This window comes from Anguilla anguilla, chromosome 4, assembly GCF_013347855.1.
Source record: "Anguilla anguilla isolate fAngAng1 chromosome 4, fAngAng1.pri, whole genome shotgun sequence".
In the NCBI taxonomy this organism is placed as follows: Eukaryota; Metazoa; Chordata; class Actinopteri; order Anguilliformes; family Anguillidae; genus Anguilla; species Anguilla anguilla.
In genome coordinates, this window is record NC_049204.1 from 38,032,795 (window position 1) to 38,050,230 (window position 17,436).

Consider the following 17,436-nt stretch of genomic DNA (forward strand, 5'->3'; position numbering starts at 1 on the left):
CCCCCTTTCCTGCCTCATAAATGGCACTCAGGTACAGTGGATCAAGAAGAGCGGGCTCCAACTAAAAACCAGTTCTGCGTGCTTTGGTACTATAAAACTAGTTCAGTTTTTTATCCATAATAATCCTACTGACACATCTAACAACTCTGTCGGTACCTGCAGTGCTAATAATCTAAAAAAAAAAAGAACACATCAATTTTTAGTTTGTATTTATTTACATAGATTTTAAGAAATAGGTGACAATTCTCCCTTAAATAAGAACCATTTAATAACCAGGCTTGGTGTTTATGTGATAACAATAATGGGATGTGAAATTATGGTTGGTTTTGTAACAATAGTTGTATATTAATGATGAAACTAAGCCAAGTCTTTACCATAGGGAGACAATTGTTAAAAAAGAATAAAGACAAGATAACAAGAAATCCAAATGATCTATTTTGTTTCACCAGCACATTTCCTGCTTGTTTGCACAACAGCCAAGATAAGCCAATTTTTTTTTTTTTTTTTTTTGCTGGGGACAATATGTTGTGATAAACAATAACTAAATATAAAAGAATTTTTTTTTTTTCTCCCCTTGTGACACTGATGGAATTGGGTATAAATAAGTCAATAGGTTACCAGGACTTTGCAACATGGTGTTTTAGGTAGGCAGTGGCCAATTAATTCATCCACTGGACATGATCTGATTGATTTATACTGTAATGCGTTTCCCTGATAGCTGATCCACCACTAAAAGCATCAGGAGTCCCTGAGAGGAGCAGTAGGTTCCAGTGCCTGCAGCAGTAGCAGCCATCAAACGATGGGGTAGAGAGCGTAGCTGGCGATGCCGCAGGCATTGTTTTCATTCCTGATCATTCGCATGTAGCCACCTTCTCCCCATCCAGTACCCCAGCTGGGGAGCAGAAGGAGCGCTTAGTGTGTGGTAGGTTTGGGAACATGGTATCATGGTTCTAGGTTCAATTCCCCAAAAGGCTTATTTTAGCTAAACACTTTTACAAGGCCTAACGTGCTTTGATTGCTGCGTCAATGTTTATATAAAATAAATTAATCAGGGTCAACAGACTGTGGCAGTTATCATGAATGCAGCTGTATGCTAAGCCTTTGTAAATCCCATATTATAGCAGATTTATATTCCATACATATGATCACTTCAAAAGACAATAGGTGGTGTTTATCCTGTCACATAACAAAATGAGGTAACACAAAAATGTCAGACAGAGCCCTGTAAATTTAAGCCTGTTTGGTGGTAGCCCAGTAATGTGATGGTCGTAGGTTTGATTTCATCTACATCCAAATTGCATAAACAACGATTCAACTGTATACTAAAATGTGATCTGTATTGCATTATTTTTTTGCATCCTTATGCAGGTAACGACTGGGGGCAAGGGCCTGTTACCATGCTCACGGAATCACCAACCTGTTCTTGATCAGCCAATAGTCCTTTCCCCCCTCAGTTCCATATCCCACCAGCAGGACAGCATGGCTCAGGCTGTTAGGGTTACAGTTGGGTTCCTCATAGATTCCTGTGAGACAAATGCATTGCACTGTTTTTGTTTTCAGCCCGGTCTTAATGTGGATAAAGCGTTCTTCCCAGAACTGAGCCTGATCATTGCTACTTATGGCTACCTAAGGGTTGAGGTCTAAGCAGATCTGTCTGGAAAATTGCATGCTTCAGGAACGCCATAAGCATGAACTCACTCCAGACGGGGACACAGACACTCTGTCTCTAACCTGTATTTACGCTTGGCTTCTACCTGTACCATCAAAAAATTATGAGACAAACCTTTTTCTTTTCATGAGGGGCAAAAAACAACACAGCCCAAATGATCCACCCTCACTATGATTTCTATTTCCTACATACAAACATACCTGAGCTGTAGAACATGAAGCTGGGGTGGTCTGCGTCCAAGGCTACCGTGATTGGGCCTATCGTTGCCACGGCATCAGCCAGGGCCTGCTCATCCCCAGCAGGAATAAACCTATAATCTCGGATCCTGGCCACAGATTTTCTGCTGTTATAGTAACAGGGCTGGGTATCCTAGGGACAAATTTAATTACAAGGATGAACTTTGTGTCCCTTCTGCATATGATGTAATCGCAAAGAGCTAGTTTGTGCTTCATTAGCTAGGGAGGATTTTTGTGCATCGGTGCAGATTTTACCTGGGCATCTACTGTTTCCTAACAAAATATTGTTCAGCATCGTTACTGTTATGAATCTACAGAGGTGCAGGGCTATTTGTGCACATTGAGCGAATGTTGGGAAATAAGGAATCAATATTAGGCATCAGATTGAAAGCTCATGTTGTCTGTATGTGTGTATGAGTGTGTGTGTGTGTGTGTGTGTGTGCAACCTGAGCACACACAGCTCCCTGACGCCATGTGCACATGCATGTCCACCTGAGAGCATACCTCAGCAGTGTAGGGGTAGGAGGCCTCGGACTGCAGCCCATTGTTCAGCACATACTCGTAGGCATCGGCCATCCAGGCCCCACTGCAGCCAAACGTCCCGTAGGCCCGGGAGCAGTCCACCAGGTTCTGCTCGCTCAGAGGCACCAGCCGTCCCGTCTCCTTGTACATTTGGCCCTCAATGGCACCCGTAGTGCTGAAGGCCCAGCACGAGCCGCAGAAGCCCTGTGGAACAGAGCCCAGAGCGAAATCCGTTGGGAGGGTTTGGTAGTTGAGGCAGGCAGTCTGTTGGGGCAAGCCTTTTCAGACTGGTGTGATTTTCTTGCTTTTGTACAATGTTGTACCCCCTGAATCTAGGGTTCTTGAAGAGAGTTCCTTGCTGCTCCACCACTATTTTGATTGGGTGGGTTTGATTCTCTTTCTCTTTCTCTGTCTCTCTCAAATTCAAATTCACGTTGTTGGCATCATGAAATACATATATACATATTGCAAAAGCATGCAAAATACAACAAACATAAAATAAACACAAACAGAATACAAGCAGGGAATAAAAATTCTGCAAATATATTTAGAATGCATGTGTGTGTATGAATGTGTATCTGCTGTTTTTGTATGTTAGCTTGTGCACATGTTCATGTATGTACGAATGTTTTTATGTGTACATGCTGCATCATGTGCAAATTAGGTGCAACAATGAATGAAACTAAACTATAATTTAATTAACAGTATATTCGGTTTGTTGCATTAAGAATAACAATAAGAATGGTGAAATAAATTCAGAAAGGCATATACAAATATTTTTTCTTTTTCAAACGATCAACAGAACAAATAGATATTTTCTCACTCTCTCTCTCTCCCTCTCTCTTCTTCTTCTTCTCTCTCTCTCTCTCTCTGCTGCACCTATTTTGATTGCCCGCTTCAACAGAAAATAATTTCTCGGCGCACCCCCGTACCTGATCCTTGACACGGGTGACGTAGCCCATTTTCCTGTAGTCTAAACTGAATTTCTTTGATTTCTTGCCGGCTACGCGGAGCTTCCGGGCGGACACCTGCTTCCCGCGGCTGATGCTCCGAGCGTCGATCTTGGTGCCCTGCAGCCTCCCGTACTCATTTCTGTTCTGCCGACGGGAACCAGAGAAGCACAAGGTTGAGCTTGAGTTCCGGTTCTGGGTGAAGGTAAAAAGCATGGCACAGGACAGTGCAAATGGCATGTAGAGCAGCATTAGGACTGCTCACTCACCAGGTCCCCATATTTGTTCATGGCCATACTGAATTTCTTGGTGCCTCTGAGGAAGTGCACGTTGTTTTCCTCGATTAGCTTCATGTTACTCTCCCAGATGACCCTACGTTCATTATCATCAGTCTGAAACGAAAGGGAATACCTTACTGTATCTGCTTAAGATGCGTAGCAATGACCCAACTGTAAAAACAGTTTATAAAATGAGTTTGTATACCAGTTTCTAATGATTTATGTAGGCATAATTTCATTCTAATCCATTTTGGAGTTCACATTCTACCGTCAGTTTTATCTAATGTAGTCAGCTTACAAGCTAATGCTACTGATTTGCTAGTACAGATGAGATACTGTTTTTGTTTTGATATTGGTGTCATCAAAAACCAAAACTGCAGAGAAAGCAGCCAGCCTTGCAAGCCGGCTCATCAGAAATGGTGGCAGCACAATATAATATGGTAAAAAGGAATCAGTGGGTGACTCTTAGTTGAATGGATGCAATGGTTCTTGTTAATCATGCAAAGCCAATGAGAAACAGGTCCAGGATAATTATCTATGTAAACTGTTATGTGCTCACCAGCCACACTGAATTGCACATAATGTACAATACAATGCCCTGGATGCACAAAATGTATATTGAAATAGACACATAAGTAATACAATTTTAAGGAAACACACACGGATGTGTTATGAAAATGTACTCTCATGGAGAATATCTGTGGTTTTTACCTCCATTGATTAACTCAAATAAACCATTTCAGGTTGCCATCTAGTTATGGTTTCTTTTGACAAAGCAGAGGTTTGGTTGGTTCATATCTCACACATTCCATGTTTACACTGTATTGCAATACATTGTTTTTTATCACCACAGGGAGAAGTATGCTTTGGGTGGGTTAGGGTCTCACCTCACTGTAGGACACACCGAAGCTCCTCTTCCATGCCTTCCACTCTGTGTCCATGTCCTCCTCCGAACACAGCACAGGGAGGAGACACTGACACAAGAGCAGGGACACAAGGGCAGTCCCCACAGCAGAGCTCAACCACTCCAGAGACATGTCTGCAAAAGAGCATTAAAACAGCATTGATTGACCACAAATATAGTACACTACATTATTCTCTTGTTCCACAGACATTCATATCCAGAGTGGCTTAAATTGTGTAAATAGTCTTTACATATGCACATATACACTTTTTATGCATCTGTGCATTTATCCAAACGAGTCAGGAATACAATAATAGTGATTTAGAAACTTTTATATGTACCAAATATTGTGTTTATTGTGGAGACATGTGACTTGGTGTAGAATTCAAAATGTTGCTTAAAATTATCTTATTGTACATAGTTGTATGTACTGTAGATTTCCCAGCAGAAATGACAATATTATAACTCAAACGCCAATGTCACCTGTACAATTATAGCTTCTACTTGCAAATTAAAATAATATGCAGAAGACCCACCCCATAGCTGACAGACTGATTTAAATATTTGTGTTGAAAAGCAGTAAATTACTTTTCCTGTACGGAAAAAAGTCAGAGTTACTATATAAAGCAAACAAACAAACATGTAGTTAAAGCATTGTTAAATTATTATTGTCACAGCACAAAAGGAAAAACTTTGTTTATTGAATAACAGACAGGTACATGCCTCCAATCTGTTGGCCGATACTCACCTGCCGAGCTGTTCACTTCTCCCTTCTCCCAAAGTCTATGGTTGCGCTGGTTTCTGGGTTTGTGTGTTCACAGCACAGACTGATAATAAGGTGTTATCAGCCCATCTTTTATTCCTCTTTTTGGTGGGTGTGCTTTAGCAGCGCCTGCAGAATTGTGACGAGTGCTGGCCATCTTAACCAAAGGGGCGTGGGGGGCATGAAGCAAGGAGGGCAGTAATTAAGTGACACACTACTGCACACTGCAATCAGGTTACTGTAAATGTGGAAATATTTTCACTACATTGTGGAATATCTTGAATGAATTACATTATGAAATATCAATGGTGCCATTATGCTTTCACCTTCAAGAGTACTTGCTTTTAAGGTGTGTTTTTACATTTTTCTGTGGGCAACTCGAGGGAATGTAAAATGTATACGTGTTGTACATTAATATGTATATTTTTGACATTCACAGAACCCTTGAGGAAGCAAAAATTTAAAATAAAAATACAAGTTTTTCTAAGCTGCTGGGTAATTGGTGTATTCTAAACCTGCTAATTAGCTGTTTTCCTCTGAGGTGTCACCCTCCGCCTGCATTTTAACTACAGGCCACCCTTGAAAAATTGATGGTTATTACAGCATTCAAATGTGTAACTTGCCACTGTATCATCAAATCTTTATGGGTGTGTTATCTTGCTTTTCTGTGGTTTTCACAAACCCTTGATTATCAGAGCTATGATGCAATGGGGCAGTTAGGCAGAATGTTTATCAAATTACACTCCTCAGGGTGGTGAGCTCCTTTTTTGTAAACTGAGGTCACACTCAGGTATATCCTCAGAATGGCTAGTTGGTTTGAAGATTGTGTTTATTTTTTGTATATAAATGATTCGATTCAATTATTTTGGCTATAATGCAAGTCAAAAAGCATGAAAATAGAGGAACACTTGATTCAGCATTTGCATGTAATGCTAAATATTAAATATTAAAGCTAATTACAGTAGTGATAATATCATCCATAAGTATTCGTGGAGCATCTTCAAACATATTATCAATCACATATACATAATTCACCAGTGATTTATTCATGCTGTTTTGCCATTTGACTGCATTTTGTGCAGTATTTCTTTTTTTTTTTTAAGTCCATAATAGTGGGGTTTATCCAAAATGTCAATCCATAACTCATCTAATATCCCACACTTTGAACATTAGTTAAGACATCCTGTTTAACTGTGACACAGAGATATTTCAAAATATATATTATACATTTCATGACTTGATCCTTCCCCACCTGTGGATGTAAAAATACTCATTAACCTAACTGCTGCACCTGTTTTGATGTTGTGAATGTACCTGCATATTTATATATGTAATAGTCAAAGCCATCAACAAGTCATCCATGCAGGGAAGCATGTGACAGTGGCTATTTCGCAGGACAAAGTTTCACAACAAATAGTGGCATAATAAGGGGTCATTTCATTTGTGAAGAAGACTAAAGTGCTTTCCACCTTGAGTCGCTCACAAATGACCTAAGTATAGGCTCGTATCATCTTCAGCAATGTTATCCCGTTCTGAAATGTAGGCCGAACTGTTTTAAATAGAACATTCCCTTTGTGTGAAAGCAATCTAACTCATGTTAATGAAATATGGATTGTTCTTTATTGCCCATATTACATTATATACCTGTTCACATACCTGTTCTTTTTTATTTTTCCCCAATAGCGAAATGCATACTAGGCTGCAACAAAACTTACACTCTCAAGTTGCAAACCCAATAAGGCAAAAATCTTTACTTGTAAATTTTATAGTAATGTTAGATAATATGGTAGTAATTCAGCTCTTTATACATACAAAACGCTATTTCACGTGTCTCCTTTCTTTTCGGGGGAAAAGTGGGCCAGGTTGCAAATCGGACATGGGCTACTGCATGCTGTACCTCCCGATAACGCAGCCATATCCTGACTGTGATGTCCCGTGCAGGGCGTGCACGCCCTGTGGCCAGAGTACGACGCTGCTGATGTGCTCCCATTTGTGTCAGCTTGTGGGTGTGCGTGTGCAGCACTGCAGTGGATGGCTGCAGGGCATAGCTCTGGATCGGTCTCAGTACCTACAGCGCCTCTGCTAGAACTCCAAATCGAAATCGCACGAGTGGGTATTAGCTACTAACTGCAGCAAAGGGCGATGCACCGTCCCCTGCTAGCACGTTAAAGTGAGATGAGTCACGAATGAGTTCTGCAGGATGTCTTTCAAGGTAAACGACGTATTCTCTGCCGCTCTTCTAATTTTGTCGCTCACACCCACTGTGCATTCTAACACCTAACCCGCTGGCTATTACATACCTGCTTGTAAGGGTGGTCTAACCTTATGTAATGTTCTAGTATATTGGGACGCAATATGCGCCATAAACTGTCTATGGACCATAAAGGGATCCGTCTCCTGACCTTCAGTGTAGGAAGGAAAGTGTGAGTTATCGATACTACAATACCCTGGCAGCAAACGTTATGTTATCAAGAAGTCGTTCGTGCAGAAATAGACTTTAAATCGGAACCGCGCAATCCGTTTTCTTTTCTACAATGGCTGCATATAATAGTAGCTACGGGTAAATATTAGAAACCTGAAACGTAGAAAAGACAGTAGACTACATCTACGTTAAAGATGCGGACTTTTGCAGCATTTGACGCGTTGCATTGCGATATTTTCTTTAGGACCATCTTAACAACGTTTTGAGAACTGTTAGCTAATGGTATGCTAGCCCTTATAAAATGCCAATTCGAGTTTTATCGGTTAAAATTAAGAAGACACGTGACGACAACAAAAAGGGCGTGTTGGACAAGCAAGGGGTTCTCATATTTTATGGGTGGTATTGGTTTGTCCACAGGAGTCCGATCGTGTCAAGTGGCTGATTGCTTCAGTGGGAGCTGCAGTGAAAACACGACTTAATACAACAGTCTTATTAATGTTTCCATGTAACTGATTATGGCTTTTGGCAGAAAAATGGAGCACGTGATTTACGGCAGTATCTAATGGCAAATTCCTTAGCTTGTATATTCTGTATTCTGTAAATTCTGTGACGGATGCCTGAAACATGTCTGTCTGCCTTTTTTGCTTTGGTTGCTACTGATTGCAACTTTTAGGTTTGGTCACTAGCCTATAATATTGCCTTTACAGGCTTTCATGTTTAAATTGGCTGACATGGTCCCATGTTAGATTTTTAGCCAGTTGTATGACAGGAGTGTAGTCTACTTTTTTGTTTGTTCTTTATATTCTCTTGTAACCAATGTGCTGTCAGTCTCTCTGCATGCAGACATAAGCCAAAATAGTTCCGTAGATACCCTAGCAGCAAGTGTTATGCAAATGAGTGGAAGCAGAAGGGTGGGCGGATCCCCCTTTTCTAGTCTCTAATGGCTAAATGTGTGTTTTCCAGAAGGAAACTCCTCTAGCCAATGCTGTATTTTGGGCAGCGAGGAAGGGGAACCTGGCCCTGCTTCAGCTGCTACTCAACAGTGGTCGGGTGGATGCAGACTGCAAAGATAGTGTACGAACCATGCATGCCAGGGCACTACGTCTGCCCACTTTTCCTATAAACTACCTGTGGTAGGAGAGAGAGAAATGTGTGTATGTGTATCTGACTATGTGTTTGTGACGCATATGCATGTGTTAATGTGTGTATTTCCACTTGTTGGGTGGGGGTGCTTTTACGTCTTTGTGTGTGTGTGTGTGGGTGTGTGTGTGCGTGCACATGCTCATGTATAGATATATTTGCACCGCTAAATAATTTCATGTAAACGTATGTGCATGTGGTTGTGTGTGTATGTGTGGGTGTGGTTTGGTGTGAATATCTGTGTGAGTGGCTGTGTGTCCATGTGAAAAGGAAGTGATAGAACCACCGGTACTATAACCAGGATTTCATTTGATCTCTTTCAAAAGGCAAGGATGTCTGTTCCAATTATCGAAAGGAGGTCTGCAGCCAGTTACTGAAATAGAACATCTGTTGAGTCCTCAGAACATCTTTCCCTCAGATCAAAAGAATAAGAAATATAATTTTTTTTTGTGAAATCCAGGAATACCACTGAAACAAATTAAAACAAATCACAGATAGTAAACCTTCAGGTACAAGCAAGGAATTGATGTTTTTCCTCATATAAAATTGTAGAGCTAGCATAAATGTGTGTTTTGAAGAGATAAAACTGGAACATGCAGAAATACACAGTGTTAACAAAATTTGTGTCAGGATGGAATGTTGTGTTTTGGAGGGGGAGGGAGACTTTGTGAAGCTGCAATGTGCTGTCAGCCTCTTACATTTTGGAACCAATCAAAAGACTTTGCTCTCCTGATAACTACTGCAATAGTTTGATTCAAGGTTGACACGCCTAGCTTCGGGACAGACTTTCATTTGTCTGGATAATTGGAACTGCTTCACCATATGTTATCTTTGAAAACAATGTGTATAGAATGTTCAAGTGCTCAGCTCGTTTGCTGAGTAGTGGATGCCCTCCAGGGTAATTTAGCAGCGATTTAAACATTTTAACAGTTCTGTTTATACAGTTAGATATTTATTACATTCGATGGTGCTAGGGCAATGCACAATCTGAGAGTCTCACCTGCAGCATAATGGCTAAATGTCATGTTCCCTCCCCACTGCAAGATGTCCTGTATGATCTTTTGAATGGCCCCTGCTGCATGCATACTATAGTTAGATGTTAATGACAAATCTGTGGGGTGTGTGTGTGTGCATGTGTGTGTGTTGTCTGGTTGTGTGTGTGTGTGTGTGCACATGTGTACGTGTGTGCATGTGTGTGTGTGTATGTGTGTGAGTGTTGTCTGGTTGTGTGTGTGCATGCATGTGTGTGTGTGTGTGTGTGTGTATTGTCTGGTTGTGTGTGTGTGTTGTGGAGTGGTTCTGAACTGTCCTGATTGTGATGTCATCTGCCTTACAGTACGGCACCACAGCGCTGATGGTGGCATCTTACAGCGGCCACTATGAGTGTGCGAGAGAGCTGATTATGCAAGGAGCTGAAATTAACCTACAGAGAGAGGTACTGTGGGGAGGGGGTGTGGCTCACAATGACGATGACTCTGCATGTGAGTGCTAGACTTCCAAACCAAAGCCAGGTATAACTGGGATTGAAACTTTGGCTCTAATAAAGGTTTGTATGGCACAGTGTGTGGACTTCCTGCCGTTCTTTTGCGCTTCTCAGTCCAGCACCATATTAGCTGAATGTGCGTATGATTCGCTGTCTCTACAAGGGTAAATATGTTTTTCATAGGCCTCTGTAGGATTCTTCTGGAATAACACATCAAACCCCCGCCCCGCCCCCCACTTTAACAGATTCACATTCCTGTCAGTCTGCGGATAGAAGAAAGTTAACAGCTAGTTTAGATGAAAGGAACCAGCATGAGACAGGATGCTTATAATATTTTCTAAAGGATAACCTCTGGCTATTCAGTTCAGGAAAAGGACTGACAAAGTTGTGAACCAGTTTTATTTGTGTTCATGAAAGTGTTTAGTTTTATAAATAAATAAATAAATAAATATATATATATTTATTTTTAAACATTTTTAACATTCCTATAAGCGTGATGTAATAAGTAACTACTACTGTGTTGTGTGGTAGTGGTGATAGATGTTTGTTGACTAACAGTAGAATGAAATGAGACTTCTCGGTTGTCAATACATTGACTGGTTTTGGCCAGATTCCTGCTGACTGTCCCTCACTGTGTCCAGACTGTCAGGCCGGCCCTGTTAGCCTGCATGAATCCAAGACTGGAGGGAAGTTAAGCCCTTTGAAAATATGCTGTGGTCAGCAACAGCTTATTGAGTATGGAACAGAGGCGGATGCATTATTCATGTGACTGCTGCATGTGTGCGTTGCCCTCGAGACCAGATGAGACTAAATGCAAGTGTGATGGCTCTCTAAGTGGTCTGCGTTAATTTTATCGCTAATTTTATCCTCCATTGGCTCTTTCCAGAATGTTTCTGAAGCTGTTTGTGTCACACTGTAAGAAAGGATAAAAAAGTGAGCAACACTTGTACCTCTCACAATTGACTTATGTTCATGTAATTCTGTCAAGGTTTCAAACACAAGATTTAACATTAAGCCATAATATAAATTAATGACAAGAACAGGTCATTCAGCCCAGCAATGCTCGCCATTTGTGCGAGAGGTCTTTAGTTACACTGGGAGTGTTCCCATATATTAGAGCGTAAAATCATGGACTCATAGTTTGTTTAATGATTCAGTTTAAGCACGGTATAACTTTTAATTCTGTACATTTTCCATGAGAATAATTGGGAAATATTCAAACGTTTAGCTTTGCACATATGGAAATAGAAATATCTAATGTGTATTGGGATTTTTTGGTTGTCACAGGTACTGTTTCTACTTCACTCACTTACTCTCTCACTCCCTCATTTACTCACCCTCCCTCACTACTCAGCGCACACCCCAACATAATGAGACCTCCCTTTTACCACTAGATGGCGTGCACTAATAATTGAATCCCACAAACTTGTCGGAGCCCTTGAATAGCGCATTACATTTGTGTTTATTTGGTATTTCCTTGTGCCTGAAGAGCTGATGTGTCTAAATATTATTTTTCAGACAGGCTCCACAGCCCTGTTCTTCGCCTCCCAGCAGGGGCACAACGACATCGTCAAGCTCCTCTTCGAGTTTGGGGCCTCCACCGACTTGCAGACGAAGGTACTCCGCCTGCCTGGGGCCAATTCGCATTGCTGCTAAAGATTTGACAGTTTTAGGAGAAAGGAAGTGTGAATAAATCTTTCTACCCCAGTGTGGTGACTCAGGGGACGGTGAGAGGACGTTCAGAACACGCTGACATGTCTGAAAACGTCTGCTGCGTCAAAAGAACGTACGCGCCAAGAACTCCCGGGCCTTTCGGGAGACTGGCTTGAATTAATGAGACTCTCCGCTCTTGCCGCTGTTGTTGTCTTTTGGCAGGAAGGCGGTACGGCGCTCTCGGCCGCCGCCCAGCATGGCCACGCCAAGGTGGTGGAGACCCTGCTGAAGAACGGTGCAAACGCTCACGACCAGCTCAGCGTGAGTGCCTGCCAACGCACTGCGTTCCCCACCATGCACTGCTTTTCCTCCCATGATGCTTTGGGTGTGAGGATGTGTAGAAAGACTGGATGTACAGCTTTTGCTGAGTCACTCTGAAAATAATGTGTATTAAATAATAGCTGACTGTCATGTTAAAAAAAATTTTAACGTCAGGGAACAGAATGTAACAACTCATAATGAAATTTCACTATGAAATTACTTCCTGTGATTTAAAGAGGAAAAAATAACTGCAAATGGGCTAACTGTAAATTCTGAGCCGACAAGTATGAATGCCCACATAAAAAAACATTCCTTTGTATGGCCAGTGCTTTGAACTTACAAGGTCATGTTACAAGTGCATGTTCTGGTATGCGTGTCATGCTGTGTGCTGCTTGTTTGTATCATATAACCGCTCGGCCCGCGTGTAACGTGATCGCTCCCGTGTCATTGCGTCTCAGGATGGTGCGACTCCCCTTTTCCTCGCTGCCCAAGAAGGTCACGTGACTGTTATACGGCACCTCCTGGCGTCGGGGGCCAAAGTGAACCACCCTCGGGAGGTGAGCGTGCCACAGCGCACAGGCCAGAGCTGAGCCACGGTCACATCCTTCTCTCTCCATTCCTTCCATTTTCTCAGCTCCTTTCATTTTCTAACCCTGTTTTCCCCATTACATTACATTACATTACAGGCATTTAGCAGGCGCTCTTATCCAGAGCGACTTACACAACTTTTACATAGCATTTTGCATTGTATCCATTTATACAGCTGGATATATACTGAAGCAATTCCGGTTAAGTACCTTGCTCAAGGGTACAACAGCAGTGTCCTTACCCGGGAATCGGGCCTGCGACCTTTCGGTTACAAGCCCAGTTCCTTACCCCCCCCCCCCCCTTCACTGCAGGATGGTACGGCTCCGCTTTGGATGGCAGCCCAGATGGGACACAGCGAGGTCGTGAAGGTCCTGCTGCTACGTGGAGCCGAGCGGGACGCCCACAGAAAAGTACGGCGCATGCACGCGCGCCCCAGAGGTTTCCTAAACCCCTCCCCCTGAAGGCACAGCATTAGCACACCAAATATCCTATTGTGACCAGGTTTGCATTATTAATGAGCTCCCCTGTTCAGAGGGAAAGGTGTATTAAAAAGCATTCAGTTATTGTGCCTGTAAATAGGACGTGATCCCCTTGCACTCCTGCTGTTGATCGAAACAATGGGTGCGAGTTACACGTTTCTCCCCATGCAGGATGGTTCAACTGCATTGTTCAAGGCTGCTTACAAAGGGCACACCGATGTCATCGAGGAGCTGCTCAAGTTCTCTCCTTCTCTCGGCGTTCTGAAGGTACAGAATACTGGAGACCTTCTAGGTTTCTGCCGCTGGAGTGAGTTAATGGAGCTTTACTAGCCCAAGAACAACCAGAATCACAAATTCTACTTACCTGTTTCTCTTGTTGTCACACCATTAAATATCTAACACACACAGACACGCACTCACAAAACATGCACACATACAAACACACACACCCACACAAACAAACACACACACACAAAAACATGCATGGCATGCACACATCCCACAGGCAGTGCAAAAGATGACAATAATAATTTGCTAGAGGTACAGTATACAGTTTAATGTTAATTAATGAATTTGAAGCAAAGCAGCACTCAAAGAAATTTCTTGTCTTATATAACACAGCAGTGGAAAATGTGTACTTACTTTGGTAAAATCATGACACACGGGTATTGTTTTAAACCCCAATGCCCAGAACGGTTCCACTGCTCTCCACGCTGCAGTCATGGGTGGGAACATCCGATCAGTGGTTCTTCTGCTGGCTGCCAACGCAGATCCCGTTTTAACTAACAAGGTTGGTTATCACCACAGAGCCAGAGTATCACAGACATTTAAATTTCCTGGCTGCAGTGTGGTCACTGAGTTTTTTTCAATCCAGAGTGGAAGAGACAGAGCTACACTATCTTTTCTCCCTGTGGAATTTATTTTGCAGTAGCAAGCACTATTGTTAACTTCATTGTGAATTTCCACATATGACCAGGCAAATATGTTGTGGTTTGTTTTGCCTCCAAGGAAAAACCATTCAGAATATTGCGGCATATTGTGTGGGTTTTAAGTGCAGGAATTATGGAAATAGTGTTCTGAGGGTGATGAAAGCTGTTTTAACTGTTGCGGCATTCACATTGGAATGTTAGCTTTAGAAAGATAAAATCTGCCAAGAGGAGAGTGGCACATGGGTATTAGAACTGTCCTGTGCTGGCATTTGTATATATTCCCCTCGGAGGGAGTGAAGCTGTGTAACTATATGCTGGAGCGAAAGAGAGAGGGAGAGTGGGAGAAAATGAAGAGGAGGAGTGTGGAGCTTCATCAGGGTGAATATAGAAGAAGAGAAAGCAGTCTAAATGCTGTCGCCGTGGGGGGCTGTCAGAGTGAGGCTCTGAGAGGTTGTCTGGTTCACAAACAAGTGGGGCAAGATTTGAAATTTGTGTTGCCATGGAAACTCCATTCATTGTGACAACAAAAGCTTTTTTTTTTGGCTAGGCTTGTGACTGGTTGGATGCTGTGATTCTCTCAGTCTCCACCCAAATTAGGCTCCGCCCCCTCAGGGGTTCTGCCCTGATAGGCCCTGTCCCATCACATGCTGCATCAACTACATCGTTTCCAAGGAGGTGTCAGTGGTCATTGTAATCAAATGCATGAAAAATATGAGATATTTTTGCCACAGTATTGGAACTGTATATTAGCACACAGCATACTGTATACAATGTGACAGTGTTAATGAGTTAAAACACTTCAGTGGTTAGATCTGAAGGGCTGTGCCATCAAATGCCATTTGAAGTTACCGCTGTTCACTCTTGCAGTTATTTATCCCAGCAATACACAAGCAGTATAAATGTGCTAGACGTTTGTAATGCAACAGTTGTATGAAATGCAAAGTAAAAGGTATTCTTACTTTAAAACTTAATTTCTTATTTTATTTTTATGTGTTTGTTTTGCCTCCAGAGCAATGAACTGCCAAGAGACCTCACACAGAACGAGCGAATCCTGAGACTTCTGCAGACACAGGCGGTGAACGGGAGTAGTTGATGATGACTATCCGTAGTCTCTAGCTCTCAAACGATGGCTACTGAGTCTAAAGAAACATACTGGGCTCCGGTCCAAGAGCGTCACAGATATGCACAGTCAACAATCCCTGGCCACATCTTGCCCCAAAACACGGTGTTTGCTTTCAGCTGCGGCTTCAGATTAACCTGCATTAATTAACAGCCATAATATGAACCAGACAGGAGGGTGGTTACTGCGTGTTATACTGCACATCGGTCAGTGGATGAGGATTTTGCCTTGCGTCGTTTTTCTGTTGAAGTGCAGTTCTTAAAACTGTTTTCTTATAATGTTTTCTCCTGGTGCTGTACGTTTCTAAATATTTAGCAAATTCTTATTTCAGCATTTGTAATAAATGTGACACAGACTGTACATTTGTGAAATAAAATATATTTAAAAATTATGTAGTGTTCTTTTCAATGTTCTTTTTCATAATGTAACATTGTTAAATAGGTTATAAGCATTATACTGGGTTTGAATCTCAGCCTTGGCTCTTTGCATGTAATCTTTGTGTCCACGTGGGTTTCCTCTGGGTACTCCAGTTTCCTCCCACAGGCCAAAGACTTGCAGATAGGCTAATTGAAGACTCTAAAGAGACAAATTCAGCTGTTGTGGTTGTGGCTGACAATACACTTTTAAAAAATCTTTCAATTGATGTGTTTCTGTAAGAAAAGTAACTTGACTTTTTCTTTTCTTTTTTATTCTATGTATATGGTCTTGTATATCTACATGCTTTAATATATTTTGATTAATAAGTGGTTATTAGGGTGCAATCAAATTTTGATGGGTGTAGGTGGCAATTAAACAGAATTATTGTTGGCTCTGTTTAAGAATGTAATTATTGCCAATCGCGCTCTGATTACTGTTATAATAAACACACACTAGGGGGCAATATAGTACTTACACAAAATCTGGCAGTAGAATAATTTAGGCACATTCCTTAGATCTACTTTCAGATTAGAATAAAGTCGATTTCCTCCTTCACAAGTACTCTGTATAATATTTTTCTTTTTGCCATTATTTTCCATCACATACAGTAATATGACCGTTCATTTAGTTTCCAAAAACCATCCCTACAAATGGCACCAAAATAAATTCCACCCTGTATAAATTAAGTAGATTCTTCGTGAGGCGATTACAAGTTTTGTAAAAGTTATGTTAAACATTTGGTTTAACAAGGTGTGGGGGACTGTGTGTGTTACTACATAACAAAGGAAGTGAATTTAATTGGATTAGGTGGTAGACAAGCAATATTATCTGCAACTAGCCCATTTTTCCCAACATTTACATGCATACATGTTTTTACTATTTTACTGCAGCTTGCCTGATTTATAACCTCACCAACCCTTTCTCATCTCCCTTCACTCCACCACCTACTGATATCTTCATGCATAAAATTCAAAGCCCTGGTGCTAGACTATCTAGGCTTTGTTATAACTTCAAAAAATCATCACCCCCAACATCAACACCAGTCAAACCTCGCTGTGCTACAGCCTTTGGATGCCAGCCCCCCTCCCCTACAAGCAGATACTTCCCAGTCCCATATTCTTTCTGTTCTGGCCCCCAGATGGTTGGATGAGCTTCACAGGGTGGTCAGGGGAGCAGAAACCCTGCCCATCGTCTGACGCAGACTGAAGACCCTCCACTTTCTTTCGTCTTACATTACCAAAAGGCATAGTGCTGTTAGGTATAGCTGTGTATCGGGGTTTTATTTTGTCTCCAATAATAATTATTGGTTCATTCAGGTAGTTATACACTCAGCAAATGTAAATTGACCTTTGTGCCATCTTCATGATATTGCACAGCTGACCGATATCTATTTCCATTATTTATGTGGAAAATACAATAAAATTATTTCGTTTCAAAGCAAAATACATCTTTCCAATAATATCACTCCACACAGGTTCTTCTTCTTCTTTGGTTTTTATTGGCGGTTAGAAAACTTAAATAAGTACATTACCACCACCTACTGTATACATTACTATCTAGCT

The 17,436-nt window shown here is 41.6% G+C and overlaps 2 protein-coding genes across 3 annotated transcripts; one reads left to right on the forward strand and one right to left on the reverse strand.

The window, feature by feature from the left end:
• Positions 1-230: 230 nt before the first annotated feature.
• Positions 231-7,228, reverse strand: cts12 (cathepsin 12). Its single transcript, XM_035412463.1, has 9 exons — positions 7,135-7,228; positions 5,308-5,479; positions 4,543-4,694; positions 3,647-3,769; positions 3,360-3,524; positions 2,410-2,631; positions 1,870-2,038; positions 1,418-1,523; positions 231-892 (listed from the first exon to the last, which is right to left on the reverse strand). Exons 3-9 carry the CDS (start codon positions 4,690-4,692, stop codon positions 793-795), a joined length of 1,035 nt encoding a protein of 344 aa, XP_035268354.1. The 5' UTR covers positions 4,693-4,694; positions 5,308-5,479; positions 7,135-7,228; the 3' UTR covers positions 231-792.
• A 12-nt stretch (positions 7,229-7,240) lies between these two features.
• On the forward strand, positions 7,241-15,848 carry ankrd29 (ankyrin repeat domain 29). Of its 2 annotated transcripts, none has more exons than XM_035412464.1 (10): positions 7,241-7,534; positions 8,708-8,818; positions 10,221-10,319; positions 11,886-11,984; positions 12,243-12,341; positions 12,800-12,898; positions 13,241-13,339; positions 13,580-13,675; positions 14,100-14,198; positions 15,347-15,848. In XM_035412464.1, exons 1-10 carry the CDS (start codon positions 7,523-7,525, stop codon positions 15,428-15,430), a joined length of 897 nt encoding a protein of 298 aa, XP_035268355.1. In that variant the 5' UTR covers positions 7,241-7,522; the 3' UTR covers positions 15,431-15,848. The 2 variants fall into 2 exon arrangements, with proteins under 2 accessions (XP_035268355.1, XP_035268356.1); XM_035412465.1 differs by lacking the exon at positions 7,241-7,534 and adding an exon at positions 7,585-7,745.
• Positions 15,849-17,436: the final 1,588 nt, after the last annotated feature.